This window comes from Heliangelus exortis, chromosome 11 (genome assembly GCF_036169615.1).
Source record: "Heliangelus exortis chromosome 11, bHelExo1.hap1, whole genome shotgun sequence".
Taxonomy (NCBI): Eukaryota; Metazoa; Chordata; class Aves; order Apodiformes; family Trochilidae; genus Heliangelus; species Heliangelus exortis.
The window spans coordinates 8,665,140-8,678,320 of NC_092432.1; the positions used below are offsets into that span (position 1 = coordinate 8,665,140).

Here is a 13,181-nt window from a genome sequence, read left to right on the forward strand (position 1 = left end):
ACCCATAGGTCTGTTGGAAAAGTATGCATTTTATGTTTGTGAACAGAGAATTTCTTTGCATACCAGAGGTAACTTTTAGGAATTTTCTGTTGGCTAAAGTATTGTGGAAAAGTCATGGTGCTTTAATGACCTGAAGGATGGATTTTTTTGCATGTTACTTGTAGCACAAAAGTGATTCTGTGCATTATGTGTTCATAAACCATACGGGTAGCAGAAGACTTTTGGCCGTCTACTCTGATCTTCTGTTAGTTGCAGCTTACAGATATTTGTCCAATTTTCCATGGGCCTGAGTAACTGGTGTCGGAGCAAAGTGTCTCCTGGAAAAGCATCAAGGGATGGAAAAATCTGTTACTTACTTCCATAGCTTGTTTGAGTGGTCCATCACGTTCCATCACTTTGTGCCTAATTTGCCATTTGACTTCATCTGCAAGTTTGTCTCAGTGCCTTCACTGATAGATTTCTGTAGCATTCGTCAACACAAAATAATTTTATCTAATATCTTGATTTTACATAGTAGCACAATAAATGTATTTTTAGACATTCACTGCCTGAAAAGCTTTAGAAAATTGAATAGAATATGGGCTTGGATCTTGAGGAGAGCAGGTTTTATCTCAAAGAAGGATTTATATTCAGTCCTTTCTAGCTCAACAGGCTAAACCATTGGGTCTGACATGCTTCAGACAGATCTTTGATCACTTTTTCTCAGTACCTGGCCTAATTCTGTTAATATTACTGGAGGTTTCCTGTTTACTCCAGTAGAATCAGTGGAGGTATGTGGTATATTCATCATTAACACAAAAAAGACATTCTTGGTTTCTTAAGTTAATTCATAAATCCTTTATAAGGAGGTTGTATTCCATCCTCCATTACTTACCTACCATAATTTCTGTGCTAACAGCAAAACTGTTACATTCTTGTGGTGCAAACCACAATGAGAAGGCTTTAAAAACAGATGACTATCACAGGAAAGGATTTAATACATTTTCTGAGGGTTGTATATTAGGAATATAAAATAGGAAACCATGGCTGTTCCTTTTTGGTATCACAACTGGTTTATGTTCCCAAGTAATTTTTTCTCCTTTGCAGACAACTTCAGCAGCAGCAAGCAGAACTTGAAGTACATCAAAGAGATGGGCTGTCATCCTATGACTTATCTCAGGTGAAACTTCTCAAATTTTTATCTATGCACCTCTGATCTTTTAAAATGTAAAGCAGTGGTAGATTTCAGCAAAATTAAAAATACATGGTGACTGTCCCTGCATTCCTTTTCATGAAATATGATCGAGGGAATTCCCTTCCTCTGTGTTTCCTAACAGGTGCCAGTTCCAAGCATACCAGCTAATGTTCATGAGGGTGGAAAGTCTGTGGAAAAGCCTGATGCTATCTTCTCCCAAGAGAGAGATCCTAGATTTGCTGAGATGTTTGCTGGGATAACTGCTTGTAAGTGAATGTTTCTGGTGTTTAATTTTTAATACTGTGTTAACTTGATTACATCCAGTGGAGCACAGCTTCAGGAGAACAAAGAGAAACTACAATGTGGCAGAGAAATTTCCAAGCAACATCAGTCTTGAGGACATTTCCCAGAAATTGCTTATAGTCAAGATTTCCCCTGAAGCTGATGATGATTAAAATCAAGGAGAGAAGGACATCTTTTGTGTCACCAGAACTTGTCTCTTACTCCTGTTCATCCTTCTTTGTCTGCTCTAACAGTGAAATCAACATCTGAAGCCATAGAAGAGGTCCACTAGAAAGTAGAAAGAATCCTAAGCACTTGGAGTATGTTTTTCCCAGCAAGAACATCTTGCTTTTTGGCTGCCTTATTGGCTCTTTTTCAGGCAGTTCTAAAGTGGTTGTGGGGAGGGTTTAGGGTCTACCAAGCTGTGAGGTAGCTGGGAGGTTATATTTTTGGAAATGCCATTTCTCTTTTCATTCTTATCAATTTACAGGCTATGCTTTTTTTGGGACACTCACACTGTCTGAATTTCTCATGGGAGCTGTGATCAAGGTCTTCTCTGAATGATAAAAAGAGATGGTTCACAGTTTGAGATGAGGCATGCTGTCCAAAACCAATATTGACAAATCTGCAGGCTGCCTGCAAGACATTTTCATCATATTGATACCTGCTCTCTTCCTCTGCTACATTTAGTAAAAACAGAGGTTTCACACAAAGAGATTGTTGACATAATTGCCACAGAATTAAAAAACAAAAGTGGGGAGAGGAAGCCTGGCTTCTCCCATTGGTGCCAAGTGCCTTGAGGCACAGGATGATGAAGGTCTTTCAGAGATCTTCATTCTACAGGCAGAAACACTGGTCCTGGTGGGAGAAATTCATATCATTGACCAGTACAGTGAGAGGGCTTAGAGAGAAACAGGTCTAAGGATGCTGTTAAAGCACCAATAAAAGTTTTCAGTCCCGTACCAAAGGTAAGAGCAGAGAAATAGTGCCTGAAGTCCTGAGTGGAAATATAGCTGGGAGAGTTGTGAGCCAGATTCAGATGCTAAAGAGCATTTTGTGTAACTCAGGAAAGAAATCTTAAAGCCTATTTAGCTGCTTGTGATTAGTGTAGCTGTTTTCCTTTGTCTTGGCCTCCTCCTGCAGCACAGATCCTGGCAGCTGCCATGGCAACTCTGCTCCACTTGAGGAATTCCAGTTCATTTAGGGCACTCTCAATTTTGCTGGTGAGTTGTTCTCAAGTATCTGAAGTACCCACAGGGTTTTGGCTCAGTCTCTTCCAACCCTGAGAGTTTTGTATCCCTGTCGAGGGTGGCCTTAGAAATTGCAAGACCTCATGAAAGAATGAAATTACAACCAAAAAAAAGGCAGTCGTCCTTCTCAGAGATATCCCAACTCATTCTCAGTTCTTCCTACTGCACACACGGCCTCCTCCAGGCCTTGTCCCTTTTTCTCCTTGTTTGTTTTTTTTAAAATTATTTATATGAGAGCATACATTTGCAACCCAGGCTTGGTGTCTCTGACAGGCAATATGTAGCCAGTGAGGAATGTCTGCAAATTTCTCCATTACAGAGAAAAAGCAATGGCAGCTTCAAATAGTGGCAAATGTGCTCCCTCTCTGAGGGCTCCTAGGAGGTAATTTGAGGATATTTTTTCCTTTGGAAAGGTAAGCTTAGATCCTTCTTAGGAATATAGCATAGTAGGAGCTTGGGTAAGAGAGAGGAGCTAGTTAGTATGTGCCTCTGGTGAGCCATGTTCACAGGGCTTTGAAAGCTAGAAAAAAACAAAAAAATACTTCTGTTACCTGTGAACTGAGTGGGCCTTTTGCCCAGGAGAGCAGCTTGTGAAATGAGTAGGAATGTGAAAAGAGCAAAAGGGAAAATGAGGAGGCAGACTTGATTTCTAGCCTGTCAGAGGTGCATAGCAACAGAGGGTTGCAAAGCTATCAATGAGTTGTGGGGATTTTTGCACTCAGAGATTGTAAGGAAATATGGAGAAAGTGAATAAAGGGTGGTGTAGCAGCACTTTAAATTATTTTAAGAAAAGGAGTAATAGTGAAGTTTCCTTGGGCTTTAGAATAATCCAGTGCCAGAAAATTAAATGAAGGGAACAAATGGCATTGTTCAACCAATCTTGTTTTGTTCAATTAGAGATTGTTCTCCAGTTGCCACATTAAAAGAAGACCATAAAAGTTAATGGCATCTCTGTGTTCATGTTGCTCACTAAACTAGTCTTACACCCCACTGGGATGCTTGGATTCTGTTTCATGGCTCCCTCAAGCCACATATAGGACAGCAAAATCCATGTTAGATCAGAGTTGTGCTTTGCCACAGCTCAGAATTGTAAATCTTTCAGACACTCAGAAGCAGAGTGCCTGCAGCCACCTGTGAGGTTAAAACAGGTGGGTCAGGAGGGTTACCCTGGTTTGCAGGTGGTCACCCTGAGATCTACAAGCATGCCACCAAGCTGCTGAGTAAAGTTAGGTACTCCTCTCCAGCTGTCCTGGAGGGAAGCAGGTTGACAGATGTTTAGCACAGGGGCTCTTGGACACCATTCTTTGGGATGTTTAACCCAGCAGGGTGTGTGCTGCTACCTCAGTGTAAAGAGTCTGCAATAACAGCAGCAGCCCTGGAATGCTTCTTCAGGCACCAGAAATGTGCCCTCACCTGAAGCCATCCCCAGGTATAGAGGATGACATGGATTAGACCTTCTTCACACCAGGCATGTTTCATGTGGCTTTCCTCCATTCCCCTGGGCAGACTCTCCTGTGTTTCTTCCAGAAGATCTTTGTTCCCCTTTCCAGCCTATAGCTGGCACCTCTCACTGCCCACCTTAGCCAGAGCCACGCTCTGTCTCCCCTCTCCCTCCTGCCTGCATGGTTGGGAGCAGCTTCCAGCAGGCACAGAGAAGGTCTGGGCTGCATGACCAGAGGGCACGTAGCAGTGGGATGTTCCATGCAAACAATGGTGTTGATGAAGTACAGCCTGGGAAGAGGGTATGAAGTAGACACAAAGCAGCTGTGCCTCTAGTTTCAGAGTGAACTGTCATACAGCCCTTTTGTGTCATTCTTAATGTGTACCATAGAGCTTCTTCACAAAGCTTTAAGAAGGGAAGAACAATCCCTGCTGTATATATATGTTATGATTTTCATTAAGTAATTTTGCCATTGTTTTCTCATCCCCTAAACTTCTCTCTTTCTGTGATTTGTTTTTATTTTGTAGCAGATAAAAAAATGATGGCTTCAGCATCCACAGCAGGAAACCAGCAGCTTTACTCACAGGGAAGCCCATTTCAGCCAGGACATTCGGGAAAGACTTTCAGGTATTGTCCAGGTCCTGAACCTTATCAGCTTCTGTCTGATAGTGGGAAATTGTCCATCTTCCATCAAATAGAAGCAGAGCTGACCAAAGGTGGAAGGGCTTTCTTTACATGAATGAATTGTGTTTTGTGTAAACTACATTACATGATGTCTCAGCCCTGGGTGAGGCTTATGAGCTGAGATGAGTTGGATCTCTGAGAGGTGATGGGGCAGGCTCAGATTTTAGGAACATTTAGCCAAGTTAGGAAGGTGCAAAGATTTGTTTTGCACTTAGAGCTGTCAGAACTTCTGTAGGCTGCCTTGAAGGGCATCAGTGGACACCTTATTAAAGGAAACAGAGAGATCCTTCATCCATAGTCCCTGGTGAGGGCTAGGACATGGATTGAATAGTTCTCTAGGGCCGCTTCCAAATACACATAAGACGGTGGTCTGGCACTATGTGAGGCAGTTTTGAGTTATTCTGAGTGCATGTTGCTGCCTACCAGCTGGCAATACAGGTTTAGCTAATCTGAAATTTAACAGTTTGCCTGCATTTCCAATCCCTTTTTAAGGGTGTGATTAACAGTTGCTATTTACCTTTCAAATCACTATTCTGAGACTGTGATATTGAAGTTTCATTCTCCTGTTTTAGACCAATGAAGGTTGTGAAAGTGAAGGAACAGCTATTCAGAGGCTGTCAGTTCCAGGAACTGGAAAACATCTGCAAACAATAATTTTATTTAAACCAATGTGTTATGTTAAAGTTATAGCTGCTAATAATTTCAGTGGGGAGAAATTAAAATCCCTGTGCATGTGTTTTTTCAAATGAAAACAAGGAATAACTTGGGGGGATATGACAGTAAATTAAAAGTGTTTTAATTGGGTACTGTATGCTACTGGCTGTTTGACTTTCTGTCTTCGAGTTTGGCATGTCTTTTGTTCATTTCCTTTGTTAATTCCTGATGTTTAACTGTAGCTTTTTTCCTACTGCTGTTCTATTACATCAAGTAATGACACATTTGCCAGCATTTCCATACTTGATGAACTTTCCTCCCTGGATGCTTTCTGGGCTGGCTCATTCAGACCCTGAGCTTGGGCATCCTTTGGGCACCATTTTTCAGACTTCTGATTTCATTCAAAGTAGGAAAATTCCAGATGCAGTTTAAGCACCTTAGATGATGGGACTTGCCAGTCCATCTGGGAAGGGGTTGGCAGTAGGCATAGCCCTCCCCAGCAGCTGTTGCATCCTTCTGAGTTGAGTCAGCTTTAGATAGACTTTCTGGTCCACGTTTCCCTCTTTGGAGACTCTGCGGTAGTAAAAATTATAAAATAAAATAATAATAAAAAACAAACTGCAAAGAATTTCTAAACACACTTTGCTTTCAGGCAGCCTAAGACAGACAGAACAGCTCCCATATTCAAATGCCTGCCACGTTTTGCTTACCATTCTCAGAGGGATTTTGTCAGTCCTCTCAGAGGATTCAGATTCCTGCTTCCTCTCTGCTCAGCCTTGTTTACTTCTTTTCCCAATCTGCTCTATTCTTTGTCTTTGAAAAGATTGTGAAAGTAGACAATAGGAAAGGGTCTGGAGAAGAGAGCAGGCTGTTTCCGTTGGTGAATAAAAGTATTTTTATATGTTGTATCTTCATTTATATTCATTTATATATTTATATATGCCGTGTAAAATAATAAGGATTTTAAAATATATAAAATATATAAAAGCACATTGACAATGTGTAATTATTTAGATACAGTTGTTCAAGACTTCTGTGTGAAAAAAATCAAAGTGGAGCAGTCTGTCAAACTTTTTCATCTTACGAATTTCTGAGAAATTTCTCTGTAGTGAAATTCAGTGATTAGGAAACAGCTAACATGTTGGCAAGTTTATTTGGAAATACTTTTTTAAATTCCAAAGCTATTTGGAATAAACATTATTTTAAGTTTTTGTATTGATTATTCTTTTCCCTGGGTATATAACTGCATGCTCTTTTTTAGCATCAGTTCGTAAAAATTGGAATTAAAAGCTGAAATTTTTAATACTTAACATGTGCTGCTTAATTTTCCAGCCAGGAAACAAACAAAGAAGTACTCATAAGTATCATCTTTTACATCTTCATTTAGGATGACATTTAAGAAAATGTTTAAATACTGTTGGCTTTAAGTACAAATTTAAAATTAAGTACCTGGTTGAGTACTCTCTGCAAACAGGGTTGGTTTAATGTACTAAATAATAAGCCATTATGGAGCTAAATGTTTATGCACCATGTGTTAGACTAATTTTATTCTTGCAAGAGACTGTAGGAGTCTAATTCAAAATAATTGCACCCTCTGTGTCTGTTAGAACTGACATTTTAGAATGCCAATCCTATTTCATAGTTTTGTGCTGGTTTTAGGTAATTTTTTATTGACAGCTCAAACAATTAGTTTTAATCCAATTATCAGAATTTCCATATATGGAATATCATTTGTACATCAAGAATATATCATACAAATGAGCATCTGTCTCTGTTCCTTTAGTTCATCTGTGGTACATGTGCCTGGTGTGAACGACATCCAGTCTTCTTCATCAACAGGCCAGAATCTGACCCAGATATCTCGCCAGCTAAATCAGAGCCAGGTTGCCTGGACAGGAAATCGGCCACCGTTTCCAGGACAGGTATTGGTTACAGGTGTTTTATTTTCATGGTCATTAAAGATTTTATGTCTCTGTGCTTTTTTTAGTGGCAGTTGCTATGTTGACATAAATCCCAGTGGAAGTTCTTGGGCTTGCACTGATTTTTATATGTGCACTGAATGAATAGAAGAGGACCAGGGTTAGACTTTAGTACTAAGGCTGTGCATTAAATCTGTCTTGGACTAAGAGTTTGCACCCAAGAGTGGTACCCACACTTAGCAGAGTTACTGGGAAAAGGGCACATCCAAATCCAGGCATGAATTCAGAGTCAGGGCTGCTTAGGCCATTGCTCCTCCATCAGCACTGCCCACTGTGCTCCTCTGGAGCTCTGCACTGCTCTACACTGCAGCTCATGCTGCCTTGTGTGCTGGAGGAAACAGCACATCCTCCATCAGATGCCCTGTGTTAGCTCAGGAATTAGCTCTTGTTCTGTGTAACAATAACAAAACCATCTGTTTTGAAACTCTGCTAAAGACAAGTAATATGAAATAATAATGTTTGATCTATAATTAATGCTGCTCTTAATCACTCTTGACTTTCCATTGTTCACTAGGCTAGAATGGCATGTTGGCATGGGCACTGAAGAATTTTTCAGTAACTGAATTGTTTCCATATTAATCACTTATGCTTTCCACTGCTCAGTGCGCCTTGATTATTTTGTCACACCTGGTCAGTGAAATCTGGTCATAACCTTAGCTTTTATATATATATATATTACACAGAGGATGCTAAAAATTACCGAGCCCTTTTACTGTTCAAATTTTATCCAAATCAACAGAATTTATATGTGAGTGTATGAAAACCAGAATTCATTCATTCATCATGAATAAAGTAAAACAGTTAAGCTTTTCAGAACTGACACATCATGCTCTCACTGTCACTGTGGAAACCATTAGAAAAATATGATTTCTTATCTTGGAATTGAGCAGAAGACTTAATAGCATCTTCATCATGTTATGTGCCTGTAGGGATCTGGTTTCCTCCCCCAGCTGCCCTGCATTTGTCCAAGAGAATACCTTTGCTTGAGTGCATTGATTGCCAGTAACAGTGCACATTGTTAGGAGTATCCAGAGATGTAATCACCTTTAATTTCTATTTGTGGAATTGGAACTGCTGGATTTGTTCATAATGCAGGAAATGGTTTCTAAGTGGATTCTATCTGTAGCACATGGCTTTGGATGAGACATTTCAGCTTCTATAGTCTCAGTGTACATGTTGTATATGTCTCAGTGCAGTCTTGCAGTGTTTAATCATTTATGTAACATTCTTGGAGGTGCTATGACAAAGCCATTATGTAGATGAAAATGACAGCAAAGTGGTTTTTAATACCCTTGAGTTAACTCACCTAAGCAAAGTTAGACTGTTTCTTCCCACCTCCCAAGGCTGATGATTCATGGTGCCTCTCAAGACTTTTACAAGGCAAAGTAACTGCTGCCTGTACTTCTTAGTCAAGAAGAGAAAGTAGCTCATTAGCTCTGAAACTTTGTTGGCCATGTACCCCCAAGCACTGGAGACTGTTCCTGTGGGAACTGATAACCATGATTTTACTGTGGCACTGCAAAAGCAAAACAGCTGGCAGATAAAGGTGAATACCTGTTCAGCTTGAGATTGATTCTCATAACAGAGGTGAAGGAAATCACGTTTTTTCAAATAGTTCAGATGTGGAGTACATGCAAGTTAATCAACAGGAAAGCTGTAAGCATTCCTTTGTAGTTTGTTGTGTTCTTTTTGCAACAATAAATTGGCTTTGACATAAATTAAATATTGCTGAGACAGGAATAACGTGCCTGTCTGTGCCTGCAGAGTTTAAGTCTTTACATTGTTGAAAAGTGAGTCTGCTGTGCTGCTCCTCGACAGTAAAACTCCTTCCTTTTTGTTTACCCTCTGTTCCTCAGCAAATTCCATCTCAGTCTGGCAAGGCTCAGTCATCTCCCTTTGGGATTGGAACAAGTCATACCTACCCAGCAGATCCATCATCATACAGCCCGCTTTCCAGCCCAGCCACCTCTTCTCCAGGTGGGAATGCCTATTCCAGCTTAGCAAACCGAAGTGCGGGATTTGGTAAGTTTGAAATAGCATAACATAGAAATAGGCATAAAAATTAAACTCTCCAGCATTAACTTCATTAAAATCCTCCAGCATGTTCTTTTGATGGGTCACCCTGGGAAGCCAGGGTGATGAAAATGTTTTGCTTTCTCCTGTTGAGCACAGTGGACAGAGATTACCCTTATGCTGCATCTCCTCCACATCCAGCAAAATTCAGACCATTGTGGCATTTTGTGGTGTGAGAGAACTGTTCTGTTTTGGGCTTTTTTCAGTAAATAGCATCATTAAAGATGCAAAATTGCTTATATTATCAATACACATCCTCCCAAATTGTGGTCAGTAGTTTCACTATCTTTTTACTTCTCAGGAGAATGCTTAAATGGCACAAATTTACATTTAGTTTGGTTTTGGGGTTTTTCAGAGATGGTTTATTGGAGTTTGGCTGGAGACAGGACATTTTTGTGCCCACACTGCTACTGACCTAATCACAGCAGGTGCCATGTTTTGGAGCTGTTTTCTTTTCCTATTACATGCTAATTTAGTGGCTTGCAGACCATGACCCAGTGGGTGACCCCTTGATAAGGTTTCTGCAGTCCACCAGTGGATTAGTATTCAAGTGTAAAAAAACATTGAATCCATCTGTGATAAACACACGTGGAGTCCACGAAAAATGTTGCTGACTGATAACAATGTGCAATGAGCTAAAGTGTGACATTTTTCTGTTAACCCTTGAGAATAAAGTGGGTGCAGATCTGTTGCAAATCAGCCTCAGGGAGCCCAGATCTCTGCAGCCTTGCCTAGAAAAAGTGCACTGGGACAGAGCTCTTCCCACACAGCTTATTTGTGCCTCTATTCCCATTACCACCAGGCTTTGTACATTTGTTTATGAGACAGCCTTGCATTTCAGGCCTAAGCTACTTGGCAAGAACTCTTTCACCTAATGAGAAACATTTCCTGACCTACATCAGTTTGGATACTATTAATAACACAGCCTTCACAGAGGCAAATTAATGTCTTGAACCTCCGGCTGGCAGTAACCACTTTGCTAAAAAGAAGCATCATTTGCCTCAGTGAGTTGATTCCAATGTATTGTTCTGAGAGGGGAAAAAATCCCCAAAAAAACAACACAAAAAAACCCCTTCAAACTTGCAGCTTTCTCTTAAAGGATAGCTTAGATTAATTTTGCTTTGGCCATAAAATGGCTGCAGGATTTCTGAATCAGCTGAATTATTGATTGTGGCAATTTCGGTAAGGCAAGTGTTGAAATTATCTACTTCAGATGTGATAGAAATACAGGCTGTTTGCTTTCCTGTAAAATGTTCACTTTATCTGTTTTGCATGGTGTAGCTGGTAGCCAGAAGTACTGGACTAAGCACATGTTTCTGTATTTTCTGAAGCTGTGACTGTGAGTAGGGACTGATTTGATGTGATCCAGTCTGGTTATCAGAGACCTGACCACACACGTGTGGAAGTTTGGCACAGGAATTTGGCAGTCTTGGCAGAGGGTGCTGATAACTGGGTTGAACTTGATCTACCCAGCTTGGTTCTCTGCACTGAGGGGCAAATATAAAAAAACAGTAGAAGTAGTTATACAGAAAAAAAGGGAAAAAAAATTTCCCTTTCTTCTGAAGGAAGAATCCTGGTGCCAGCTTTCTAAAATGTTCATTCTTAGAAGGAAGCATTTTGGATAATTTTTGTTCAATGATTTTCAAGTTTTATACATTTGAGTCCAGTCTATAGAAATACAGGGTAAAATGATTCTATCTGAAGTGTGTCCTCATGAAAACTGTGTGTGCAATAGGTGAACAAATTCCTGTGTGTGGCATCATGGTTTTTTTTTTTCCTGGTAGATTTATTTAGAAGAAATCTATTTCTCCATATTACCATTTTAAGTGTATTTACCACATAACCTTGCTGTTCACATTACTCTGAAATTTAAAGACTTCTCAGACACCATCACTGTCTGAACAGGATAATAATTTGCTGTAAACTGCATGTTAAATAAATAATTTTGCAGATGGAGTATTGGAGAATGAGCTACTCCAGCAAACAACACTCTGCATTTAATACAGCAATGTCTACCTTTAAAACAGCAATCTTATTCATATCTGCAACCTATCTGAGTAGATACCTGTGCACCCACTTCAAGAATTAGTCTTTTAAAGAAGAGGAGCATTCAGATGTTTGATTTTTAAGTGAAATGGCAAATATTCCTTATTAGTGATTGAAAAGCAGTGGTGGGGATGCTTGAAAACTGTCTTCTAGTGCCTGGCTTGTGGTGTCATTCTGTGTTTTGCTGTGAGCAATTCACCTGCCACATTTGTGCAACCGCAGCAATGAGGTTTTTTCTGGGCTTGGCCCCCACCCTTCTCTCTGGGCTGAACTTTCCTGCAGCTTCCACCCTTCCAGGGCTGGGTGTCACTCAGGGTCTTTTTTCTAAGACTCATTTGCAAGCACAGGCACTGATGGGTAAAGCATCGAAAGCAGGCAGGTGTTTTGAAGCAGCTTTTCACTGATTTCTGCCCTTTTTCTCCTGTCCCCTGTCCAGCTGAAGGTGGCCAGAGCAGCGGCCAGTTCCAGGGGAGACCTTCTGAAGTCTGGTCCCAGTGGCAGAGCCAACATCACAACCAGCAGAGCAGCGATCAGCATTCGCACCCGCAGCCCAGTCAGACCGAGGTGTTCCAGGTGAGGAGAGTTCAGTGAGCCCCAAGTCCTCTGACAACTTCTCTGAGCTGAAGAACCATGGCACTAATATCTATTGCATCTCTCTCTGCTAGCAAAGTGTAATCACTTTGTTCATATTATAACCCAAAAGCATATTCAGTGTCATTCTGGTGGAGCTGATGGTTAAGTGGCCCAGAAAGTCACAGAGCTCCAAGGAGCATCTTGCTTGTGTCTCAGACAAGTGCTGTGTCCCAGCAAACAGCTGATGGAATTGCTGGGAAGGAGGGCCAAGTGAGAAAGAGAGTAGTGGGCTCACCTGCAGAGCTTTTGGAGGTGACTGCCCATTTGAAGGGGATTGGGATCATAGCTGGATGTTAGGAGAGGCTTGGATGAGCTCACTTCAAGCTCGGTGCTTGGACTCTTTGTGGCTGAAGCCAGCCCTGGGTAAGCTGGATGTAAGGAGGGGACAATCTGAGAAGGGAGCAACCCTGCCAGGTCTGTGCCTGAGGTGACCAGAGGCCCCAGCAGCAGAATTGCCTTCAGAGGCAATTTAAACAGAAATTTAACAGAAATTTAAACAGGTGAGGGCAGCTACAAGTTCCTCTTGGCTGGGTAGGAATATCAGAAAACGTAAAATGAGTGCAAGTTTTGATCAGAAAATGAAGGCTGACCTTGGCAGCTGAGAAACTGCTGGTTGTGTTTGCAGCCTCTTTCACCACCGTGCTACAAAGACCTTAGATGGATTTTCGTCTTTATTTTGGGGTATTTCTCACTATACAGTAACTCTCAGTAGTTATTCCTTCATGGAGCAGAGGCTGTGAGCTTTCTTATTTGTTCTTTAAGCTTTGTTTTATTATGAGGGTAGCGAGCCATCCCTAGCAAACGTGGCTTTGCATTAAGAGCTTAGTATTGCACGACTCACAGGAAAAGTAAGAATTAACTCTGGTTTTTTTTCAGTAAAAACCTGTTCTCTGTGGCTTGAGTCTCCAGCTAAGAGGAAAGGTGGAATATTTTTTTAATACTCCTGAGGAGACCTCACTTGGGTC

The 13,181-nt window shown here is 40.9% G+C and overlaps 1 protein-coding gene across 12 annotated transcripts in view; it reads left to right on the plus strand.

Annotated features, from left to right (window-relative positions):
- Positions 1-13,181, plus strand: part of ARNT2 (aryl hydrocarbon receptor nuclear translocator 2) — a 173,066-nt gene that overhangs the window by 139,382 nt on the left and 20,503 nt on the right. For 11 of the 12 annotated variants that reach the window (XR_011727965.1, XR_011727963.1, XR_011727966.1 and 8 more), the window contains 6 exons: positions 1,087-1,159; positions 1,317-1,440; positions 4,675-4,774; positions 7,269-7,407; positions 9,321-9,486; positions 12,020-12,156. Coding sequence is in view for 8 of the 12 variants with exons in the window: in XM_071754360.1 (XP_071610461.1) it covers positions 1,087-1,159; positions 1,317-1,440; positions 4,675-4,774; positions 7,269-7,407; positions 9,321-9,486; positions 12,020-12,156 (739 nt within the window). In the remaining 4 variants the exon portion in view is untranslated. The remainder of the gene's footprint in view (positions 1-1,086; positions 1,160-1,316; positions 1,441-4,674; positions 4,775-7,268; positions 7,408-9,320; positions 9,487-12,019; positions 12,157-13,181) is intronic. The other variant, XM_071754358.1, reaches the window with a different exon arrangement.